Source organism: Erythrolamprus reginae, chromosome 2, assembly GCF_031021105.1.
Source record: "Erythrolamprus reginae isolate rEryReg1 chromosome 2, rEryReg1.hap1, whole genome shotgun sequence".
Lineage (NCBI taxonomy): Eukaryota > Metazoa > Chordata > Lepidosauria > Squamata > Dipsadidae > Erythrolamprus > Erythrolamprus reginae.
In genome coordinates, this window is record NC_091951.1 from 234550451 (window position 1) to 234576191 (window position 25741).

A 25741-nucleotide genomic window follows, 5' to 3' on the forward strand; every position below is an offset into this window, starting at 1 on the left:
ATGTATTATTAGAAACATAGAAACATAGAAGTCTGACGGCAGAAAAAGACCTCCTGGTCCATCTAGTCTGCCCTTATACTATTTTCTGTATTTTATCGTAGGATGGATATATGTTTATCCCAGGCATGTTTAAATTCAGTTACTGTGGATTTATCTACCACGTCTGCTGGAAGTTTGTTCCAAGGATCTACTACTCTTTCAGTAAAATAATATTTTCTCATGTTGCTTTTGATCTTTCCCCCAACTAACTTCAGATTGTGTCCCCTTGTTCTTGTGTTCACTTTCCTATTAAAAACACTTCCCTCCTGGACCTTATTTAACCCTTTAATATATTTAAATGTTTCGATCATGTCCCCCCTTTTCCTTCTGTCCTCCAGACTATACAGATTGAGTTCATTAAGTCTTTTCCGTTTTATGCTTAAGACCTTCCACCATTCTTGTAGCCCGTCTTTGGACCCGTTCAATTTTGTCAATATCTTTTTGTAGGTGAGGTCTCCAGAACTGAACACAGTATTCCAAATGTGGTCTCACCAGCACTCTATATAGCGGGATCATAATCTCCCTCTTCCTGCTTGTTATACCTCTAGCTATGCAGTCAAGCATCCTACTTGCTTTCCCTACCACCTGACTGCACTGTTCACCCATTTTGAGACTGTCAGAAATCACTACCCCTAAATCCTTTTCTTCTGAAGTATTTGCTAACACAGAACTGCCAATACAATACTCAGATTGAGGATTCCTTTTCCCCAAGTGCATTATTTTACATTTGGAAACATTAAACTGCAGTTTTCATTGCTTTGACCATTTATCTAGTAAAGCTAAATCATTTACCATATTTACAGACGTCTCTAGGAATATCAACCCTATTGCACACTTTAGAGTCATCGGCAAATAGGCAAACGTTCCCTACCAAACCTTCCCCTATGTCACTCACAAACATATTAAAAAGAATAGGACCCAGAACAGACCCTTGTGGCACACCGCTTGTAACCTGACTCTGCTCAGAATACTGGCCGTTAACAATAACTCTCTGATGTCTACGCTTCAGCCAGCTGCAAATCCATTGAACTATCCAGGGATTAAGTCCAATCTTCACTAATTTATCTATCAGCTCTTTATGTGGAACCGTATCAAAGGCTTTGCTGAAGTCCAGGTAGGCAATATCCACCGCACCACCTTCATCCAACACCTTTGTGACATAGTCAAAGAAATCAATGAGATTAGTCTGACATGATTTGCCTTCAGTAAAGCCATGCTGATTTGGGTCCAACAAGTTATTGTTTTTTAGGTGCTGATTTATCCTCTTTTTGAGTAGAGTCTCCATCATTTTAACTACCACTGATGTCAAGCTAACTGGCCTGTAGTTACCAGTTTCTTCTCTACTGCCCTTCTTGTGGATAGGCACAACACTGGCCATTCTCCAATCCTCAGGAACTTCTCCTGTTAACAAGGATTGGTTAAACAAATCAGTCAGGGGGGTAGCAATGACAGATCTGAGTTCTTTAAGAACTCTGGGGTGGATGCCATCTGGACCCATTGCCTTATTTATCTTTAATCGTTCAAGTTCTTCTAAGACATCGGCTTCTAAGATCACTGGAGCTGAATCCGTACAGCTGGAAGCAATGCTATATCCCTCTATAGTATTATTTTGTAAGGTGTCTTTTGAGAAAACTGAACAGAAGTAGCTATTGAAATGGTCAGCGATCTCCTTATTCCCATTAATTATTAATACATTACAGTACATTATTAATAATGTAATTTTGCTTATTGCTGATAACAAATAACCTTCCAGTGACTCTAATATTGATAATGGAATGTTACTGTTCCTTTTCCTCAAATACCTGTTTATAGTTTATAGACATTATTAACACATGATTGTAATGTATCTTTGGATTAAAACAATTTTCTTACTTGGATAACTTTCTAAATATGATCTGGTTATATTAATTTTTATTGCTTAGTTAAATCACTACTGAACAAACTTTGGTTTGATGTTAATTAGAAAGAAACAATTCCACAATTATGGGAAGAATAAAACTGGCATTAGTCTAGGGTTTTTAGAATTTGCAACATTCAGTAAAATATAAATTGAAGGGGCTAGTGCATTTTCACTACTACAAATCATAATACATGCATTCATTCATTTTATTTCCTTCTTCAGTTTACATAGCTGCCATCTCACATAGTGATTCTGGATATCTCACGGAATGTATGTTTAAGTATTACAATTGTTCCAATTCATATATATAGATATTATTGACTGCAGAAACAAATATCTATATTTTATTTATATCTATGTATCCATTTAAAAATCTGATCCTTTGCATATTTATTTGGAAAGAAAATCTTAGTCAATTTATTAGGATTTAATTTTAGGCAAATGATTGTAGGCTAAAAATGTTAGTACTAGTTTTTTTTAAAGGACTACTTACATTTTTTCCTCATTCTTTTTAATGTAAATCAATGATATCTCCCTAACTTTAAATTTTTTTTCTATTCCACTCCAATTTCCATTGCTTGTTTTACTTGGGGAAATTTTACATGGTAGTTTACCAGTCAATAAAACTAATCTTTTCATTCATTGTATTCAGTGCAACGCAAACTCTTTATACTTTGTGGGTTTATGTAAGTTATCTGCCAAAGCAGGGAAAGAGGAGAAAAAACAAACTGAACAATTGCTTTATTAAATGTTGAAAGAAGAAAACTGTAACAGAAATATTTTAATCAGCAACAAGAAGAGATAAAAACTAAAAACAAAACAGATCTAAACAAACCCCCCATATTTGTCCCTGGAGCCTTACAACCAAACCTCAGAAGTGTCACTCAAAGCAATCCAGTCTGACATCTGGAATTCAAAAATTCCTATGGGGCTTGAGGAAGCCTTTTAAATGTCAAGATGAAGGAATGTCTGGTAGCTGCTGCTGCACCCTACAAATCTGCTTAACACTGTGCCTGTAATTTGCTTAAAGGATACTTACTTTAAAGAAAGTGAATAGTCATGCTTGCTTGTTTGGCTATTCCTCACTAGATAACTACATTCTTTACACAAGCGCAAGAGGTTTTCTGCATCTGTCCGACTGATTGCTCCATGATACCATCTACAAAAAATACAAGCAATTAACACTTAGAATAAATTCACTTTTAGAGTTTTTAGAGGGTTTTTTTAAAAAGACATTCCACTGTATTATATGCAAGACAAAACAAAGCAACTTTGCGAGGTGTATACTGGTTGCAGCCCTGCAAACTCCCAACAAATGCAGAATGTCACTTTAATGTCAGTTTCTATTGCTCTATGTTTCCCTGTACCAAGTATCAGCCACTTACATCTGTTTTTCCAGTGGAATAGTTGGATCCACTCTCTCCCCCAAGATTCCACAGAATTCTGGGCTACCATGTTTGATGGGTTTGAAGCCTCCCCCGGGTGCCCGAAGCTGTCGGCGCCGATCACTTGAAGATGGAGAAGGTGAAGATTGCCTTATCTCTCCCCCGTTGAACTGGGCTGCAAGACATATTCAAGCAAACGGTTACTTCCAAATTAGCAAATAGCCAAAGCATTTAAAATATTGAACAGAAATAAAAGTATATTGCACACTGTACTATATGCCATGCCATGCCATGCTAATATAGTTGCCACTGTCGCTGCCATGACTCTGACAAAGTTTAAATAGAAGCCAATATGAAACCATTAAAACTTGACATTCAAAACATATACCATATTTTTTGGAGTATAAGATGTACCGGAGTATAAGACGCACCTTAGTTGTAGGGGAGGAAAATAGGAAAAAAATAATCTGTCCAGGTATTTAACCTGCACCAGATATTCATCTGGTCAGTTTCAGTACATTAATTTGCTGGTTTTGAGCCCACGGGCTTGCTTTTTATCCCCTGGTTTTTAAAACAGTTTTTAAAAACACTTTACTTCTCTCTCTCAGAGAGAAACAATGAGAAAATCAGGCAAAGGGACGATCACTAGCAAAGCACAGAAGATAGCTTCACTCCTTAAGGCTGAAAAAAGGCTAAGCTCATTGTCAGAGGGATCAGCAATGAAAGAAGCAGGCACAGAGAAGATCGCTTAGCTAGCAAAGCACAGAAGAGCACCTCCTTAGAGCTAAACAAAAGCTTAGTAAAAGCTACATTCGGAATAAAAGACACACCCAAATTTTCAGCCTCTTTTAGGGGGGGAAGAGGTGCATCTTATACTCTGGAAAAAAGGGTAACTCAAAAAGGAATCTCAAAAAAGTTTAGAGTAAAAGCAATAATAACATAATATAACATAACATACCGAAACATAGAAACATAGAAGACTGACGGCAGAAATAGACCTCATGGTCCATCTAGTCTGCCCTTATACTATTTCCTGTATTTTATCTTACAATGGATATATGTTTATCCCAGGCATGTTTAAATTCAGTGACTGTGGATTTACCAACCACGTCTGCTGGAAGTTTGTTCCAAGGATCTACTACTCTTTCAGTAAAATAATATTTTCTCATGTTGCCTTTGATCTTTCCCCCAACTAACTTCAGATTGTGTCCCCTTGTTCTTGTGTTCACTTTCCTATTAAAAACACTTCCCTCCTGGACCTTATTTAACCCTTTAACATATTTAAATGTTTTGATCATGTCCCCCCTTTTCCTTCTGTCCTCCAGACTATACAGATTGAGTTCACTAAGTCTTTCCTGATACGTTTTATGCTTAAGACCTTCCACCATTCTTGTAGCCCGTCTTTGGACCCGTTCAATTTTGTCAATATCTTTTTGTAGGTGAGGTCTCCAGAATCGTATCATATAATGCAATATAAGAGTAACCCACCCAGACTTCACTAACTTCATGAACACCCTTCTTAGGGAAATAACCAGGGTTTCAATGTTTTCTGAAAGATCAAGTGGTTTTGGGCTCAATCTGATCACAGATGGTAAGGTGCAATCAATCTGGACTCCTTGACTGATAGTTCTTCACTCCATCAAGTAAAACAAAGCAACATTTAAAAAGTATGATTTTATTTATTAATTTAAATATAATAACAAGCTGGCTTGGAATTTTAAGAGATGTATTCCCAAGACGCCAAGGTCATGTGAGGTTGCAGAAGACTGATTAGCTGGCAGAAAACCGGCCCTCCAATTGCTCTTCCTGAGCCTTTATTTCCTGGCTGTACTTATCCCTCAAAGCCACTTATGAAAATACTTGCTTGTTTTTCTTCTCTGCTGCCTAATCTAGTTGCCTTATTCTGTTATACGCTGATAGAACATTGCTGGCAGAACAGGCTCAAATAAATAACTAGGGACAGGAGCAATCAGTCCTTTCCAATAAGACATTGAAAGTGATAGCGCATTGCTCTGTTTATGTTTTATATGCTGGTTTTCCATCTCATCCACCCTTATAAGATGGATCAGCATAAAGTCTGATTTGACTCAAAACACACAATGCCAAGAAAATAATAGGACTCAGCTTAGTGCAGCCTTCTCCAACTACCTCTATTTTATATATGAAAGAACCACAATTCCGAGAACTATTTATTCAACTCATTGGGAATTCTGATCACCCTGGAGGGAATCACTTGAATCCACCAGCAACTAAACACCTTTTCTCTCGGAAAACACAGGCACAAAACTCCAAGGACTAATTTTGGAAGAAGATACAAAAAGAGGCACCTCAATTCACAATAATAAATTAAATGTGAGGGAAGGGAGGTTGTGACTTGTCACTTAACAACAACCCTGTTCAGCAATGGAATTTCCAGTCCCAACTGAAGATTAAAGGGATAAACTTTGATTCAAGTTCACAGTTTTTTTTTTTATAAAGTGGTCTATTATCAAAGCAAAGCTTGCCATTTACAGAATACCAAATAAAGATGTACATAAACAAAGGAAGTCTGGTATATTATTGTTTCAGGGAGTTTAATATAATATTTTTTTCTTCAACCACCTTCCCACTGGTAGCCCAATACAAAAAACATGTGACAAAGGATTAGAATTGCCCTGGTTCTAGTTCTCCTACCACCTAAAGGTTGGATTTCATGGATCATTATCAAAGAAAGTACCCAACAAATCTAGAACCAAGAAGTGTGACTTCCATAGTAAACAGGGGTCCTTAAGCAAAACAGAATAAATGAGTTGGAAGAGACCTTGGAGGACTTCAACCTCCCTGTACTATTTTAGACAAGCAATTAAAAGGCTCCAATGATGAAGCACCCAGGACTTCATTCAACTGGTTAATTGTTCTCACTATTGGGAAAGTTCTTAGTTCTAAGTTGCTTCTTTCCTTGATTAGTCATTGTTTCTTTCTTTGTCTTCTGATACTTTGGAGAATAGGTTGAGTTTTTGAGATAAGGTTGACCCCCTCTTATTGGTGGCAGCCCCTCGAATATTGGCTCACTGTTATCATGTCACTCCTAGTCTTCCTTTTCACTAGTCTAGCCATACCCAATTTCTGCAACCTTCCTTCATATATTTTAGCCTCCAGCCCCTTAAGAAACCTTGTTGCTCTTCTCTGCACTCTTTCCAAAGTCATGGTCCAACATGCAAATGAGAAAAAGTGATAAAATAATCACTGGGCAAAGCTATATGATTCTGCACGACTGTTATTATCTTTGTATTATTGTAACACTATAAATAACGGGCACAAAAGTGGCAGCCTTTAAGCTTAAAATTAACCAGGTGAAGACAACCCTATAGGTAATAAAATATTCCTATGCTTTGACTCAGGTTAGAGTTTTTGTTCTGTCTACCTTTACCTTCTGTGGGCTCCCCTAAATAGCTGTTTTAAGCATTTGAAAATGAAGGTAATTCACTCTTACCAAATTTCAGGAGGCTATAAAACCTCTAAATGCTTCCAGCTAGCAATTTAAAACACAAGGAATATATTTTTAAAAAATGGAAGTTAAAACAAACTGCGGAAATCAAATGAAGATCAAGAAAGATCTCTGCTAGAATGGTCTTATCAAACCCAGAGATTGTTGCAAGTAATCTGCTGAAAAGTTTAGTTGACAGTGCAATAACTGGCAACATTGCAGTGTTGCTTATACAATAATGGCCCATATGGGACAGTTTGTCAGCTCTCTAATCTCATGACAAAATACATTGTCTAAAGCATGTAAAAGGAAACCCTGGTAAACTTGAAGTGTTTTGGAACAAAACGCTTTGGAATGATGAAATAAAAATTGAGCTATTCAGCTACAACCACAGAAGAAATGTTGGGAGCAAAGAGGGCAAAACATTTGAGCAAAAGCATACTTTGGTAACCGTTCAGTATAAGGATTACTCTATTATCCTTTGGCAGCCAGAAGCATAGGAAATATTGTGGGCATAGAAGAATGATTCAGCCAAACACCAGCAAAATCTTTGCATCTAATTTCTAAAGTCTTGAAGAAGTTGATATATAGTTTGATATTTTAGCAAGACAACAAACAGCTTGAAACATTCTTCCAAATAAACCATGAAGTGCTTATAGGGAAAAAAATATAAAGGTATTATAAGGTTCTTCAGAGTCCTCAGACTTGAATGTCTGAGCCGGGGTGGCGCAGCAGGTAGAGTATTGTACTGCAGGCCACTGAAGCTGACTGTAGATCTGTAGGTCAGTGGTTCAAGTCTCATTACTGATTACTGGCTCAAGGTTGACTCAGCCTTCCATCCTTCCAAGGTGGGTAAAATGAGGACCCGGATTGTAGGGGGCAATATACTGTCTCTGTTAAGAAGTGCTGTTGCTAACATGTTGTAAGCCACCCTGAGTCTAAGGAGAAGGGCGGCATAAAAATTGAATAAATAAAATAAATAAAAATAAATAATAAATAAATGTTATTTAAAAATTGTGGGGGGATCTTAAGCATGTAGTGCGTGCAAGAAATTCTAAGAATATTTCTGAGTCCCAAGAGTTCTGCAAGGAGAGTGGGAAAAGATACAAAGAGCAAGAATAGGAAGACTGATGGCTACTTGAAATCTTTGAAAGCTGTTATTTCTGCTCAAAGAGCTACTGTAAAACACTGAATGAAATATTATGCCTTTTAATTTTAACCCAGACCTCATTTATTATGATTGTAATAAACATTTAATTGAGTGAAAAGATTAGAGTGCAATGGGTAGCATTTATATTTGATTCTCTAAACTAATTAACATAGATAGTAGCGATACATTGGAGTTTGAAGAAAAATGTATTTAGCATTGTGACATATGGAGGTTGTGTCAGTTTCTGTTCACTCAAGGATTTATTTAAACATATAATGAGCGGGGTGCCTACACTTTTACATGTTCAAGTCTATTTTGTCTTGTGACTATGCCAAAAATAGATATGTGTGTTGGTCATGAACACTGATGTAATATTCACATAGGAAGTCTCTTCTAAGGTGAGGTGGCAATGAATAACATTATCCGACATTATGAAATTAAACTATACAAATTAAACTATCCTAAGACAAATAGAATAATAATCAAACAGCAAATATGCTCAAATGGTTTACAAAGTGGAATTAAACTGTAAATATTTATTGTGCAAAACAGCAATATTCTGTAATGCATAATTTTTTAAAAAATATTGCTATAATAATTAAACTACGTACGCTGCTGGCAGACAGTAATCCATTTACAATAATCTGTACATAATTAAACACTGAAAGCAATCATTTAATTGGAGAAGTCAGACAAGGAACTCTTGTCAACTCTGTGTGAAGATGATAATGAAGTCACAGTTAAAAAAACATAATTGCATTTAAAATTTCCGTATGATGGTAATTTTACTATAGAACTCTATCCATTAATTGTGGCATGATTCCAGAGCACTTCCAGATTTTACAATTGCTAAGGAACAATTTCCTGAATTAAAACTGAAAAGATGTTCTACTTTTATATTATAATAAATGGTATTAGAAAGCATAAAAATACTGCTTGCTGTGTTTCAACATGTTATTCTTCATTGTATGTCTCCTGTCTGGAAGACAGCAAGTTTAAAGCATTTGACTCATGCAAAGATGTGCCAGGAAGCACAGTTTTCATGACTGATTAATTTGTCTGCATCAGAAGAGAATGAACATTCCTATCCATAGCTATCTGCAGTGGAGGACGAGGAGGGAAAATGATGAAATTTGTGTCACATTGTGCAAATGTTGTCATTTTCATATTGGATTATTGTGTTTCCCCAAAACTAAGGCAGGGCGTTGAACCTCGAAATATGGCCTTAGCCTTATTATCGGGGGTGGCGGGGTGGGGGTTAGTTATTATTTTAGGGGTGCAGCAGGCGGCGAGAGTGGGCCTGGATGTCCCATCGCCACCTCCTCCCCTCTCTGTTCTTGGAGCCAGGTGAGTGGTAGTGCTGCTATTCGTGCATGCAACGGCACCACAAGCCTTGCAGAGTCCTGCTCTCACAGAGACTCATTTCTGGCAGGTGGGATGTGTTGGGCTGCAAGACGCACATCCTACCTGATACTTGTAGCTCCATCACGTTCTTCAGCATTCTGTCCAGAGAAGCCAATTATAAAAGAAATCTTCTCACAAGTTCAAACTTCTGGAACTCGCAAGAAGTTGTTGTTATTATTATTTATTATTTATTTATTTATTTATTGGATTTGTATGCCGCCCCTCTCCGTAGACTCGGGGCGGCTAACAACAGTAATAAAAACAGCATATAACAATCCAATATTATTATTATTATTTATTATTATTATTATTATTATTATTATTATTATTATTATTACCATAGTATTATTATTACCGTAGTGTTATTATTACTGTGTTATTGTTGTTGTTGTTGTTATTATTATTTAGATTTATATAGAAACATAGAAACATAGAAGACTGACGGCAGAAAAAGACCTCATGGTCCATCTAGTCTGCCCTTATACTATTTCCTGTATTTTATCTTACAATGGATATATGTTTATCCCAGGCATGTTTAAATTCAGTGACTGTGGATTTACCAACCATGTCTGCTGGAAGTTTGTTCCAAGCATCTACGACTCTTTCAGTAAAATAATATTTTCTTATGTTGCTTTTGATCTTTCCCCCAACTAACCTCAGATTGTGTCCCCTTGTTCTTGTGTTCACTTTCCTATTAAAAACACTTCCCTCCTGAACCTTATTTAACGCTTTGACATATTTAAATGTTTTGATCATAGAAATATGCTGCCCTTCTCCGAAGACTCTTTTTCTTTTACAATGGGCTTCTCTGGACACAACACTGAAGAATGCGACAGGACACGTGGTTCATGGTGTGATACAATTTGGGGGTGGCAGGTCGGGCAGGACAGGGTTAGAGGCGTGCATGGAGTTCCCTGTCGTGCTGCACGAGCTCTGGAATCTTGGAAATTAATGGTACCTGTGAGGCCATTCCGAAACCGAGGGAAATCCCAACCCACTTGGTCTCTCATACACACACACACACACACACACACACAAAGGAAACTCCGCCGCAGACAATATGACCCTCCCCACATGCACCTCTTTTCCCTATCCGCTGCTTTTCCCTGGACTTAGTTGGGCACTGGTTGTTTGCAGAAGGCAACGTGGGGTCTATCCGTTGCACTGACTAGGCTGGTGAAAAAGTCTTCCTGGCTTGTCTGTTTAAATAAATCATGGGGAAGGGAGTGGATGGCTATCTCTCCCCCCTACCGGAGCAACCTTTTCATGCCCCTCCAACTTCCTTTCCAACTGGAGCATTACATAACCCTGCTGCTTTGGCAGACAAGGCAGCCCAGCCTTGGTGAGATTCGTCTCCTGCTCAGAGGATGCCACTGTGTTTGTAGCCCCCCCCCCCAGGAAAAACTACTGATGCACATCCCCTGAGTGTCCCGCCTGCCCTGAAAAGGAGCTGGGATTCGGTGCTGGGCTACACTGAGAGGCTGGCTTGATTCTGAGTAAATAATAAAAGCCACCAAGTCGGCTGAGATCGGCAGTCCAGATTTGGGGAGCCGAACAAGCCGCCACCGCCCGAGGAAATAACTTGAGTAATGGGCTCTCTTAGAGTGGCTCCTCTCTCTCTCTCTCTTCTTCTCCTGAGTGGCAGCAGTGCGTCTGGTTCACGGAATCTGGCCTGCCAATCTTTAGACACATGGCTGCCACTCAGGAGAAGAGAGAGAAGAGGCGTTGCAAGAGAGAACCCATTACTCACATTATTTTTACAGGTAGTGGCAGCTTGTTCAGAAGTTTTTCTTTACATTGGAGTTTCCCTACAAATACCGGCCTCCCCTGCCACCCCCAAATTATGCCTGAACATCTTACCAGCATCTGGTAGCTTCACCGCTTTTATTTCTCGCTTTTATTTCTCGGCTGTTTTCGTAGGGAAACTCCTTGAAATGTAAAGAAAAACTTCTCACAAGTGTGAGAAGTTGTTAATTGCTCCCACTCCTGAGAAGTTTACCTTTACATTTCAAGGAGTTTTCCTGCAAAGACTGGGTTTGGGCACAATTTGGGAGTGGCAGATGGGGCAGGGGATGTGTGTACGTAGTTGGGGAAGGAGGCTTATTTTTTGGTGTGTGTGTGTGTCTTATTTCAATGCATGCCATGAAAAGCCCTTTTGGGTTTATTATTAGGACATGTCTTATTATAGGGGAAACATGTTAGATGCTTGGGCGGGGTGGGGGGTGGGAAGAAAGTATGTAATTCAATTCGATTCAATTTCAAAGCTTTATTGTCAAAGTACAACATGTGTACAATGAGATTGGCTGAGCCTCCCTTCGTGGTATCTATACAACGATGAGTGAAAAGAATTACCGTTTTGGTATCACTGTAGTTTGCTGAGGATACCACTGATTATCATATGTAATGAATGCCTGGAACAAAATTATTTTCTTTAGGAGAGCCTAATCAGTCAGAGGAAAATGAGTGAATTATGTGGATACATCTGCCATCTTATCCGGGTATTGAACTCACAGGATGTTTAATTAAAATATATACTGTTACCAACTAGCAATTATTTTACGGCCTACTACTAATATACTCCAGCTGGCACACCAAATGGGCATTACCAACTCAGAGCAGAAAACATCTCAACTTGCCAAAATCAGTATGGGGTTTCTACAGATAGAATTACGTCATTCTGAAATGAAAGCTTTATTTAGCAGTAGAACTTTAAAAAAATCATTCTATAATCTTAAAGGTATAGAATCACCACCACCAAGAGGATATACATGCATGAACACACACATACTACACATGTGTGTATAAACCATAGTATAGTTTTCTCCCTCCCTCATTATAAAGAACACTCCTTCACTGAGAGAAAACCATTTTTGTATGTGTATCTGTGTAGCTTTTTCCTCATTATTGTTTCATTCGAGCATTTTCCTCTCTGGAGGCAGTATTGGATTGAATCTCCTAAGGTGATGGGAGTTTTCTACTCCCATCATTTCCAATATACACTCCAATGAATACATCTCAAGGCCATCAGCTACAGAAAAGTAAACGTAATCTATCAGCTGCAGAAAAGTGACATGGAAGAAGCAAAGAGCTACTACACCTTCTGCCTTTTCTTAACAAAACATTAATGAAGAAGAAAGGATAGCGTTTATAACAATTCACAAGAAGTGTATGCTTTCTTAGTTAGCCACTTAAATGATTGCTGTAAAAAATGCATGTATTGATGTTCTTGGCAAAATCTGAATTGACTGATGTTTTCTCCCAATTATAAAAAGGTTGTGCTGGAATCCCTGCTGATATTTGAAAGTTTGTTAATACATTTACGTAACTTCAAAATATTATATGAAACTGTCATACATGAAAGTAAAGTACACATGAAGTACTTTCTACACCAGCTTTTTGCTTAGAAGTGCAAAAGACAGAACTTGAAATCTTGGCTGATCTCAGAAAAAGGTAAAATAAGCTAAAATCATATATAGTTACTGCTTCAAGTTTCAAGTTTTATTGGATTTATATGCCGCCCCTCTCCGAAAACTCGGGGCTTGCATAGGAGACCACAACAAAATCCCAAAGTGTAGGATAGATTGGGAAATTTTAAAGAAAATCCCCCAAGAAGGCAGTGGCAAAGCAATTCAATAATACTTCCAAGAAAAATGTCCACATGGATTATGAAAAAAACAGTTTTTAGAGATTCTTCTGAGAAATTCCAATTGGGCCAAGAATCAGGCAGAAATAGTGTTATACAGGAAGGGCAAAAACAATAGCTCATGTTCCAGCCCGGAGTGTCAAACTCAAGGCCTGTAGGCCATATCTGGCCTGTAGGATGTTTAAATCTGGCCCACAGGCTTTCCATGGTGCCTCTATCAGTGAAAACAGAACTCGGAAGGGCCACATGTTGGCCTCCCAGGCTCAGTTTTCTCTGGCAGAGGGGTGCAGGAGGCTGTTGCGGCAGAAAACATATCTCCGACGAGTGACGATGAGCTGGCCACACCCACCCTGCCCCTCTGAAGTCAAACACAGCCCTGATGCAGCCCTGAATGAAATTGAGTTTGACATCCCTGTTCTAATCTAATCCAACGATTTATAAAAGAAAACACACTTTCTGACTTCTGCCTTCCTCTCATAAACAAAAGGACAGCTACAAGGCCAAACATATTTTATTATTTATCATTCAAAAAGGGTTTTTAGTATAAGAATTTGTGTTCTTGCTGTAGTACTTTGCTATTGTAACAAGTAACAATCAAATATTAAATATTGAGATAGCTATTTCAATGTTACATCACTGTTATGTCATGTATTCCCTACAGATGAGAAGAAGAAAAAAAAAACCTGTCTAAATCACATATAATCATAATCATACCCTGGTCAATCATCCGCTAACTCTGGAAAATAATAAAAACTAACTTTATGAATCTTTATGTTTGCAATATAATAATGTATTGTAATAAAAACTGCAACCAATCTACAGAGTAGCAGTTTAAAAAAAGATAGTCAACTATGATGAAAAAAACAATTTTTCAGAATTTTTAAGAAACTACTGTACTTATAATGAAATTTCTAACATGCATTATGCAACACTGTTGGGCTTGTAAGGATGAGTGAATGAAATTAAATATACTGCTTGGCTACAGAAGATTTCTAAAGATATGGAGATGCTAATGTTTGCCCTCAGTTTAATTTTGCATGTTGAAGGAATATAAATATAGCAATATCTAATTTTTAAAAAGTGAAAAGAAAGACTGCTATTTAAATGGAAAAGAAAAAGATCGCAATAACTATTCTTCTCTTCGAATATCCATTTAACCTGAGTTACATTCAATGTCAAGGTTCAAGCTGGCATCCAAACTAAATCTCTTCCTAACTGGCACACTCCAAATGTCTTAACACTGCAATTCTCATAATTGACAGCTATCATGGATTCCCTATAAAAAATCTTGAATAACATAGCCTTTTTTATATAAATAAACTTCTTTTGAATTAGAGACAAGTAGTCATGTTGTCCACTCAGATTGTGCCAGCATGGCAAATCCTCCTTCTGCTTCTGCCCAGGTGGTGGGCACAGGATGGCCTTGTTCAGTTTCCAGTCTCAACTAGTAAAATGCTTTTGAAGATACAAAGATCGGAGAACTATATTCTAGTTCAACTGAAAGACACCAGGTTCTGGAAAACTGAACATCATAAACTAGATACTCCATAGCAGTAGGATCATCTCCAGCTGACTCTCCAGTCCAAAAAGCCTCAGTTTTTAGCACTTCCTACTTATAGACAGCAAGGCTCAGCAATTGCTTTGACAGATTAAAAATATCTGCTCATGAGACAAAAGTACTGTAGTAGCAAAAGCTTTATCTGTGTGTAATAGATGGCACTGTTTATGGATCCATTATATTTGGCTGCCTAGCTTGACTTCTCATATTATTTTAAAAGTTTTCTGGCAAACATTATTATAAACTTATTCTGCAAAGCAATGTCTGTTTTCTATATAAACCTATTCTGTTTCTACTAAAGTTCTGTTTTCTACCCATGAACCTTATAAAATAAATAATCCTCCCATCAGGAGTGAAGGGAAAGTATGTAGGAGGAGAAAAGGGTGGAAGAGGAAGGGGAGTGCAAGAAAGAATGATTAAAGGGCCAGGCATTGTTTACTTTTTTATTTTTAAAAATGAAATATGAGTTTATGAACGATGGATAAAATGTACAATTATGAACTCTGTAAGACATACTGTATGTAACAGTGGAAGATATAAACATGTTAAACCTGTATATGAGAAAGTGGGGGAAAATAAAAAAATGAAAAAAAAAATCCTCCTATCAAGCAAATATAAATGAAGAAAACCCTTATTCATTTTTTTTTCATTCTATTTGAAGAACTGCCACATTCCGAAGGCATTATGGTTAGCATATATAAACCAGGTATGCTAAATTTAAACAGAAATTGATCCAAGTTCAGGCTACCAATTGAAGCAACTGAGTACGAAACATTTAAGAAAAAATAAGAAATCTCTAGTCATACATTCCATTATAATTACAGGCTACAAAGCAATAAAAAGACACATTGTTGGCTTTAGCTCTGTAAGTGTTGGTTAGATTAAGTTTTACCTAATTCATGAATAAAAGAAGCACCACATGGTGCATTTTGTTCTTCCTATTAAGCAATAAACCAATTTTGACTCTGCTTTTTCTGTTGCGTCTTTAGATGTTGAATCAATAATTTCATACAATGTCCGATTTGAATAATTCTCAGCAGCGAGAAACTTCAAAGTAGTATAGCCAAATTGAGGCAAGTTTCTGTCACGGAAATACATCACTATTTCCTTTCATACTCCAATAATCCAAGATTGTTTGAGGCAGGCTATTTCTTTTCAGTTATCATGCTCAAATTATTCTACTCCGGGCACATTAGACAAAGACTTGGTTGATTTAGAAGATTTCAATGCTGGGAAAGATGGGAAGGAAGACGAGAAAAGGACAACCACCAGCAGCAAGGTCGATAGACTTACAGTGACAAGCATTTTCATCATAGAGAAATGTATCTATCTGGATGCCAGGAGTCAAAAATCGAAAGGCTTTAAAAACACGGATTTGTTGGCAGGCCTGGGGCCATTGAGCGATAATACTCTACTCCGGCCAGTAATGTGTTAGTGGAATGTATGAGTGATGGACAAATTATTGTGGGGATTTATATTGTATCACTATTTTATCTTTGTACGCCGCCCTGAGTCCATTGGAGAAGGGCAGCCTATAAATTCAACCAAACAATAATAAATAAATAAATAAATAAATAAAAATAACTTGATTGCACATAATCAGTCAGTCAATCAATCAATGAACCAACCAACCAACCAACCAATTCCTGCTAAATTCATGTCTTAAGATACACTATTGTCTTTAATAAATGAAAGCAGTTTTCAATTTCATAAACATTTCTATGCTTTTCATGTGTCTTAGAACATGAATATGATTTTATGAATATGAACTTATGATTCCACTTTTCTTTTCCTAATTTTTGTACCCTGCAACACAGTCAAAATATTACATTATAATTCATAACATTATACCACTGGTTGTCTAGAAGTGTCTGAACTCTAAAGTTGTGATGGTTTTTATCTTTTTATTTTTCTGAGTCTATTTTTTCCTGGAATAAAACCAAAATTATTTGAGCAAAATTTATTTTTTCTTCTCTATCAGAGTCAATCTGGTGGTTATTTTGTTTCAAATGCTTAAACACTGGTACTTTTGCTTTGCAAATTTTGATGTTTAACCTTGCCCTGACAGCAGGTGGTTCAGCATGTAGAGATATATTTGGTAGTTTTATAGCAATATCCTGAGAAGTAAAGTTGCGGTGCTGTATAATTTAAAACGGAGAAAGACATGAAATATGTAAAGTAATAGGGTCTCACTAGAAATAATTTAATTAGTAAAATGATGCTCAAGCTTTTCATTTTTAAATAATAGAACAGGCTTAGACATGCAGCAGAATGGAACAATCTAGTTCACACTGCCCAAAACAGGAAGGGAGAAAGAAAAGAAAGGAAAGGAAGGAATTTAAATGAACAAGACTGTTTAATGTTAATAGTGATGACAGTTAGGATGTCATTTTCAAGGTTTTAAAAGTTTTGGACCTCCATTGACAATAAAATAATGTCAAATTCTTGTCTGTCTTCCAAATAGCATGCTGAGATACTGGTTGGAGAAGGCTTAATTATAAAGCAATTGGAGGCTGTTGGGGCCTGGATGGGTGTCAACAGACTCAAACTCAACCCGGATAAGACGGAGTGGCTGTGGGTTCCGCCTCCCAAGGACAATTCCATCTGTCCGTCCATCACCCTGGGGGGGGGATTATTGACCCCCTCAGAGAGGGTCCGCAACTTGGGCGTCCTCCTCGATCCACAGCTCACATTAGAAAACCATCTCTCAGCTGTGGCGAGGGGGGCGTTTGCCCAGGTTCGCCTGGTGCACCAGTTGCGGCCCTATTTGGACCGGGACTCATTGCTCACAGTCACTCATGCCCTCATCACCTCGAGGTTCGACTACTGTAATGCTCTCTACATGGGGCTACCTTTGAAAAGTGTTCGGAAACTTCAGATCGTGCAGAATGCAGCTGCGAGAGCAGTCATGGGCTTACCTAGGTATGCCCATGTTACTCCATCACTCCGCAGTCTGCATTGGCTGCCGATCAATTTCCGGTCACAATTCAAAGTGTTGGTTATGACCTTTAAAGCCCTTCATGGCATCGGACCAGAATATCTCCGAGACCGCCTCCTGCCGCACGAATCCCAGCGACCGATTAGGTCCCACAGAGTGGGCCTTCTCCGGGTCCCATCAACTAAACAATGCCGGTTGGCGGGTCCCAGGGGAAGAGCCTTCTCTGTGGCGGCACCGGCTCTCTGGAACCAACTCCCCCCGAAGATTAGAATTGCCCCTACTCTTCCTGCCTTCCGAAAACTCCTTAAGACCCACCTTTGCCGTCAGGCATGGGGAAACTAAACATCTCCCCTGGGCACGTTAATTTATACATGGTATGCTTGTGTGTGTGTTTGCTATTACATGGGGTTTTTCTTAAATCGTTAAATATTTTAATTAATTGGATTGTTGTGACTGTTTTACTTGTTGTGAGCCGCCCCGAGTCTTCGGAGAGGGGCGGCATACAAGTCCAACTAATAAATAAATAAATAAAAAATAAATAAATTGAATATAGTGGTGCTTAAAGGTTTGTGGACCCTTTTCAGTATTTCTACATCAATACAACTTAAAACATGATCTGTTCTCTATTTCAATAAGGAGAACATTATACTTGTTCATTGATTTATTTTGGAAAGTAAACAAAACCTTCATATCTATGTGGGGCAAAAATATGTGAACCTTCAGGATTATGAATCTATTTAAAAGAGAAATTAAGAGTAAGGTATTTTAATAAGTGGATGATGATTAGATGTGATAATCTGCCTTGTTTAATAACATTCTGGTTATTCACTATCAAATACATATTTTTATAAATGAAATAATTTAGAAGAAAGCTAAGGTATGTTTGAGAATGGCCAAATCAAGCTCTTGACCTTAATCCTAAAGAAATATTGCGGAAGGATCTGTGTGAGATAGCTCACCAACATCCTTGAAGTTTTTCTGTTTGAAGGGATGGGCTAAAATTCCTCCAAGCTAATGCGCAGAACTAATCAACAACTATTGAAAATGTGCACACCTGTTAGTGAAAGCAAAGATTCACATAGTTTTTGCAACCCACAAATATGTAGCTTTGGATCATTTCCCTCAGATTCATGAAGAGTTTAGTAGTAATTTTTAATTAATAAGATTTGTTGTGTTGTTGTTTTTTTTGCATCTTGTGAGCCAACCCAAGTTTTTGGAAAAGGGCGGCATACAAATCTAATAAATAATAAAATAATAATAGTAATGACTGCAAATGGTCATTAAATGGCTGATTGTAAGTCAAGAGCTATTGTAATGTTCTGACTCATTTATTTGTCTGAAATAGTGTAGGGTCTCCTGACCAAGCAGGGGGTTGGACTAGAAGACCCCCAAGGTCCCTTCCAACTCTGTTGTTCTTGTTATCATTATTATTATCTACAATTGTATCACAGTGTCCAGTTGTTTCATTGGATCTGGCATTAGTTACTAGTTGAGCCCCACCCAGAGGCCTAGGACATCGTAATGTATTTTCGAAGTATATGTGCAGAACCAAGCAGTGCGACTTTGTACATTTGACTGATGGTGATTTTGTAGATTTTGAGCGTTTAATATGTAATTCCAGTGCTTTTGAGACAGCACCCAGTGTTCCATGGAATTACCACTGCTGGTCTGTGCCGTAATCATTGAATTTCGATTTTTAAGTCCTGGTATTTTGCAATTTTTTGGTGGTTTTTTTCATCGATCTTGCTCTCCCCTGGAATAGGGATGTCGATGATAGTCACCTTGTTTTTCTCAACTAGCCTTAATGTCTGATTTATTATTATTATTGTTGTTGTTGTTGTTGTTGTTATTATTATTATTATTATTAAATTGGGTTCTCTTTATGTAGTTTTAAGACTTATCTAGATAACAGGCTACATTTTAAGTCATATTGATGAAAATATAAAGCAATTCACGGACTTTTAAGCACAATGCTCATATATCGCCTTGCCCCAAATGAGAACATTCTTAAAACTTTATGACATCTTTAAAAAATTAGAGGAGAAACTACAATATTTTACAAGACATTCAGCTTTTCCTTTGTGGCTACAATCCTGAGCACTAAATATCTGTTTACTTTTAGTATGTACTGGATGAGCAAAACTGCTAATTAGAATTTTCAGCTAAGCAGAAAATCAGTAGAAAGCATTAGCATACACAGAAAAAGTCACCATTGATATATATAGCTATTTATCTTCTACAAATGCAGTTTCGCACAGGTTAAAAGTTCCACTCAGTTGTACAGAACAATACTTTCTAACAAACAGATGTTGCCTCATTAATTGCAACCAAATTAAGCACAACATCAAAATACAACCCTCTGCCCAGAAAGCTGGTTAGGGAATCTTTTCTGTTAACAGCAACTGCCTCAACACACTTGTACCAGAAATTCAATTAAGAATAAAGAATCATTCCAGAATCTGGTTATATAGTTTTGAGTTACTGTAGCATTGATTTCAAGTGAAAATAAATGAAGTAGCATCTCCTCAGGGCTGATTATACACAGAAAGGCAATACCTTAGACAGCAGATATATCTACAACTCTGGTCTGCATCTCAATGATTTAGGAAGGTAGTTCGTTCCTCCTGCCAATCAGGTTGTTAAGCTTTAATAGTAGAATAAAGTATGTGGAATTAAAAGGCAATGAGGGTTTTAAAATGATTCAAATTCAATTCTGAAGGGCATAGTGAGGAAGGGCAATTGTGTTCTGCGATGCACCTCTGGGACATATGGAGGGTTTGCTGTAGTAGATAGGGGAGACATCTAAGGCACAATCCTATCTGCTATAATCTATTCGTGCATCAGTGTTTTGGATATAATTATAAAGAAAATAGCAGAGAGAAAAGAGAAGGACAGAGAAAGCGATAGAAGAGAAATTCCCTCACTAAATAGAATAGCCTCATAGGCAAAATACTGAAAGGCAAAGAAACTTTTGCAATGCGATAAAAGCAATCTTAAAAACAGGTCCTGAAATTGCATCTAGTACTCATTTTTTCAGCTGATATAGTTTCAATTTCCTACCTTGCATGCATTTGAAGACAACAAAGGTCTGTTGAATAATCTCCCAAATGACTGCTTAGCAACCTCATCTACTAATCTGAAGCTATATATGACTGATACTAAATTATGCCTTTTGGGTTGTCAGATTAATTCACTTCCAAAAAGCAATGCATCATCAGGAAAGAGAAAATTAAAAACTCCCTCTATGGCTGTCATTCCATCAAAAATCTAATCTTTTATGAAAATGTAAGCGTCTGTGAAGTTAAATATGAAACAGGCATAAAAACTTTGAAAATTATTATTTTGGCTCCAACAAAATAAATAGTAAACAAATGTTAGTGGAGTTTTCTATAACAATGAAATTCAGTCCTGCAAGCACAAATCCATCCATGGCAAATTCCTATCTATGATTTCTTTCCCCTTGTTTTCAGCTTCTGAATCTTTGACAAATCTGGTTGAAGAGATGGCTATCTACGGGACCGCCTCTTGCCACATACCTCCCAGAGACTAATAAGAGCACACGGAGTCGGCCTCTTCCAGATCCGGTCGACTAAGCAATGCAGGTTGGCGGGACCGCAGGGGAGGGCCTTCTCTGTGGCTGCCCTGGCTCTATGGAACCAACTATCCCCTGATGTCCATACTGTTCCCACCTTACTGGCCTTCCGTAAGGCCACGAAGACCTGGCTTTGCCGGCAGGCCTGGGGGCCATGAATTGTACATCTTTCATGGGCAAACTGTATGAATGGTGTGTATGTATAAGGTTTGACTGTTTTTTATACAAATGGGTTTTATTACAGGGTTTAGTTTTAGATATTTTATTCGACTTCTTCTTATTGCTTGTATCTTTTTGTATTGTATTATATTATTTTGTAAGCCACCCTGAGTCCTTTGGGATTGAGTGGCACAGAAGTCAAACAAACAAACAAACAAACAAACAAACATTTATGTGCAGAGGCCATTGTGAGACCTAGTTACCATGCTTTCTGCCGCACGAATCCCAGCGACCAGTTAGGTCCCACAGAGTGGGCCTTCTCCGGGTCCCGTCAACTAAACAATGTCGTTTGGCGGGACCCAGGGGAAGAGCCTTCTCTGTGGCGGCCCCGGCCCTCTGGAACCAACTCCCCTCAGAGATTAAAATAGCCCCCACCCTTCTTGCCTTTCGTAAGCTTCTTAAAACCCACCTCTGCCATCAGGCATGGGGGAACTAAGATATTCTTTCCCCCTAGGCTTTTACAATTTATGTATGGTATGTTTGTATGTATGATTGGTTTTAAAATAAGGGTTTTTAGCTGTTTTAGTATTGGATTGTCGCATGTTGTTTTTACCACTGTTGTTAGCCGCCCCGAGTCTACGGAGAGGGGCGGCATACAAATCCAATAAACATAAACAAACAAACAAACAAACATGACAGACAAACTGCCTATCCAATAGAATAGACCGCAACTCCCCAATATCTTCTGACACCTTGCCATATTACCAGTTAAATCCAAAGCTGAGATAAGAATTTAGATATGGAGCTATGACTGCTTCCAGAAAAGGCTTTTAGTGGTCCTCTGTAGGATAATGCACATTCCACTGTGAATTTATGTACTGTGCCTGTAGCTATGGACACAGTCTTGACAATTTCCCCTGTCTATTGTTCAGAAGCGTGCTGCCTCTGAACAGCAATAGTTTCTGTTAGATCACAATAAACATACATTAGACACCACAACATCATTCTATTGTGCTCTAAAGCAACACCAACACCCCATACTTTTAATATCTCCTGCAAGACACAAAACAGAACTGCAGAGATTTCCTTCAGAGGCTCTCACCTGCCAAAGCAGGAATGGTGACCTTATTCCATTCCCAGGGCTGGTCATACTCATCCGCAGGCCTATCATCATCCTGTGGCAACTTGCTCTCTCTGAGGCGTTGACTCACAGCACTTTCTGAATCAGATTCCACACCGTTGCCTTCAGGTTCGTAAGGTGTGTCATACAGCTGGATGTCTTTTTGCTGGGGCTTCACACCGTCTTGCCTCTGCAACTCTGTCAGAATGGGAAAGTAATTGGATTAATTTTTCTGCTGGCATCAGCAGGCAAAGGGGAAAAAGGTTTACGTAGTGTAATTTAATATAAACATTACATTAACAGCAACAAGAAAAATGTGACTATATAGAAACATAGAAGACTGACGGCAGAAAAAGACCTCATGGTCCATCTAGTCTGCCCTTATACTATTTCCTGTATTTCATCTTACAATTGATATATGTTTATCCCAGGCATGTTTAAATGCAGTTACTGTGGATTTACCAACCACATCTGCTGGAAGTTTGTTCCAAGGATCTGCTACTCTTTCAGTAAAATAATATTTTCTCATGTTGCTTCTATCTTTCCCCCAACTCACCTCAGATTGTGCCCCCTTGCTCTTGTGTTCACTTCCCTACTAAAAACACTTCCCTCCTGAACCTTATTTAACCCTTTAACATATTTAAATGTTTCGATCATGTCCCCCCTTTTCCTTCTGTCCTCCAGACTATACAGATTGAGTTCATTAAGTCTTTCCTGATACGTTTTATGCTTAAGACCTTCCACCATTCTTGTAGCCCGTCTTTGGACCCATTCAATAAGGTTTCTAAAGGTTTAGCTTCTATGTTTAGAAGAAACACAACAAAGGCTCTGGTAACAGTTTACCAAATGGCAATATAAATCTAACAAAATGTCAGGAAAGTTATGAATCTATAGGAAATAGGTTGCTGTAATTTCAGCAAGATTCCAGAGCAGAAAAGACTTTCCAAGGGCTTGATGAGAGAGAGAATTCTTTATGCAGGTCCTTGAACCCATCAGAATGGCTGGGCTGACATTTTTACTCTCCTTTCTCACTCTCATTCTCTCTCTCCTATAGGTTTCTTAAGTCTTTCAGAAATTTAAGATATACAGTGGTTCCAGGAAGAGGTTCGTAAGATGAAACAATGCTTCCCATAGGAATCAATGTAAAAGCAAATAATGCGTGCAAATCCTTTAGGAAAATCCCAAACTTTAGAAGGGAGGCAAACAGAGGGCAGGGAGGAGCAGCTAAAGGGGGCGGGTGGAAGAAGCAAGGCTAGGCTAAAGGGTGAGTGGGAAGGAAGAAAGGCAAGGGGGGGGCGCCCCTCCCTTTTCTTTCTTCAAAAGACACCCTTTCAGTTCCTTTGCAAGCACCTTGTTCTCTGCAAAAAATTTCCTCCCCCAAGCTGCCCCTCCCTCCTCCCTTTTCTTTCTTAAAAAGACACCCTTTCAGTTTCTTTGCAAGCACGTTGTTCTCTGCAAAATTTTTCCTCCCCCAAGCTGCACCTCCCTCCTTCCTTTTCTTTCTTAAAAAGACACCCTTTCAGTTCCTTTGCAAGCACGTTGTTCTCTGCAAAATGTTTCCTACTCCAAGCAGCCCCTCCCTTTTCTTTCTTCAAAAAAGGGAAAAAAAAGAAACCCCTTCATCCCAGTAGCAGCTGCTTGGATTCGTAAGGTGAAAATAGTTCCGAAGAAGAGGCAAAAAATCTTAAACACCGGGTTCGTATCTTGAAAAGTTCGTTAGAAGAGGCGTTCGTAAGATGAGGTACCACTGTACATTTTATCCCTTAAAACTCTTGAAATGGCCTAGAAGGATCTTGCCCTCTTATGCACATATACAGTCTGAGCTGGTGAAATTGCAGCTTCCTGGGTTAACACATCTCCTCCAATGTGGTAGCATCTAGAAGTGATGAAAAACAATGCTAAAATTTCCCATTAAGTTATTTGAAGTCTGGGAGGGGAAGGCTGCTTCACAAAAAAAGCTCACATAATTTTCTACCCAACAAATCTAATACAGGTCATGAAGCTTGCTACTTGTTGTCATAATGCCATAGTTAAAGAAAAACAGAAGAACAATGGCAAGATGCTGTATCTGCATAGAGATGGTTGAAATACACAGATATCAAAGCATCTTTGAATTGTTTTGAATTTTAATTGTATTCAATAGGTGTAAAGGTGATATCCCTGAAAATGATATCAAAAGACACCTTCCCCTTTATAAGCTATGCTCCAAGCACTATGTTAACATGATGGACTTTGACAGCTTTGCCTGGTATGGAATATCTAAGCAGAACTGGGGCACTTCTTATCATGAAATTTATCATGCTGTTGCTACTGTTGCTCTAAACCTTAAAATGCATCTTGGTATGATCAAGAATTTACAACCTGTGGTAACCCAATTTACTAGGGGCCCTAGGTTTCCAGATTATAACACCATGGGAAATATTCCTAAGGGAGATGGGAACAGGGTGTCTGGAGAAAATCAAATGAATATTGTGAACAAAAGGGCTTTGTAGAAGCGACTTCAAATTCTCTTTGAAGATTATATCAGAAAGCTTGGCATTTGTGATTATTAATATTATCTTTCGATCTCTTAATTCTAATGAAAAAAGTCTGTAAAATCATGCATTTTAACGCAAGCTGCATTTGGCAATTATAAATGGATTTCACCTCTAAATATTAAATAAAAAGTAACTTGCTGGTAAAGGTAATTAAACTGGGATATCCAGATCAGCCCCATCTTTCCTGACAATTGCTATTCTAAATTTACTTGTCTACTAAAACTTGGCCCCACAGCAGAGGTGGGTTCCTCTCAGTTTGGACTGGTTCGCCCAAACTGGTAGCAACCTGCTGGTGACATCACAATGACATCACGGAACCAATTCGGTCAATGCCGGTCTGTGGCAACCACCATCTTTTAAATTTTTTTAAAATTAAAAATTATTTCTGGCACTGTGCATGCGGTCACCATCTTATTTTTGGCTTTGGTTTTTTTGGCTTTTTTGGCACTGCGCATACACGCAAGCTTGGCGGGACACAGAGGAAGAGCCTTCTCAGTGGCGGCCCCGGCCCTCTGGAACCAACTCCCCCCAGAGATTAGAATTTCCCCCACCCTCCTTGTCTTTCGAAAGCTGCTTAAAACCCACCTCTGCCGCCAGGCATGGGGGAATTGAGATACTCTTTCCCCCTAGGCCTTTACAATTTTATGCATGGTATGTCTGTATGTATGATTGGTTTTTATATAATGGGTTTTTAACTGTTTTTAGTATTGGATTTTATTATATAATGTTTTATTGCTGTTGTTAGCCGCCCCGAGTCTGCGGAGAGGGGCGGCATACAAATCCAATAAATAATAATAATAATAATAATAATAATAATAATAATAATAATAATAATAAAAGCTCCCGTGCG

General features: G+C 38.2%; 1 protein-coding gene across 1 annotated transcript in view; it reads right to left on the reverse strand.

The window, feature by feature from the left end:
• The window catches only part of SHB (SH2 domain containing adaptor protein B), a 170121-nt gene that overhangs the window by 44904 nt on the left and 99476 nt on the right, over positions 1-25741 (reverse strand). The window contains exons 3-5 of the mRNA XM_070742243.1: positions 22337-22552; positions 3325-3499; positions 2979-3098 (exon numbers count right to left, since the gene is read on the reverse strand). Coding sequence (XP_070598344.1) covers positions 2979-3098; positions 3325-3499; positions 22337-22552 — 511 coding nt within the window. The remainder of the gene's footprint in view (positions 1-2978; positions 3099-3324; positions 3500-22336; positions 22553-25741) is intronic.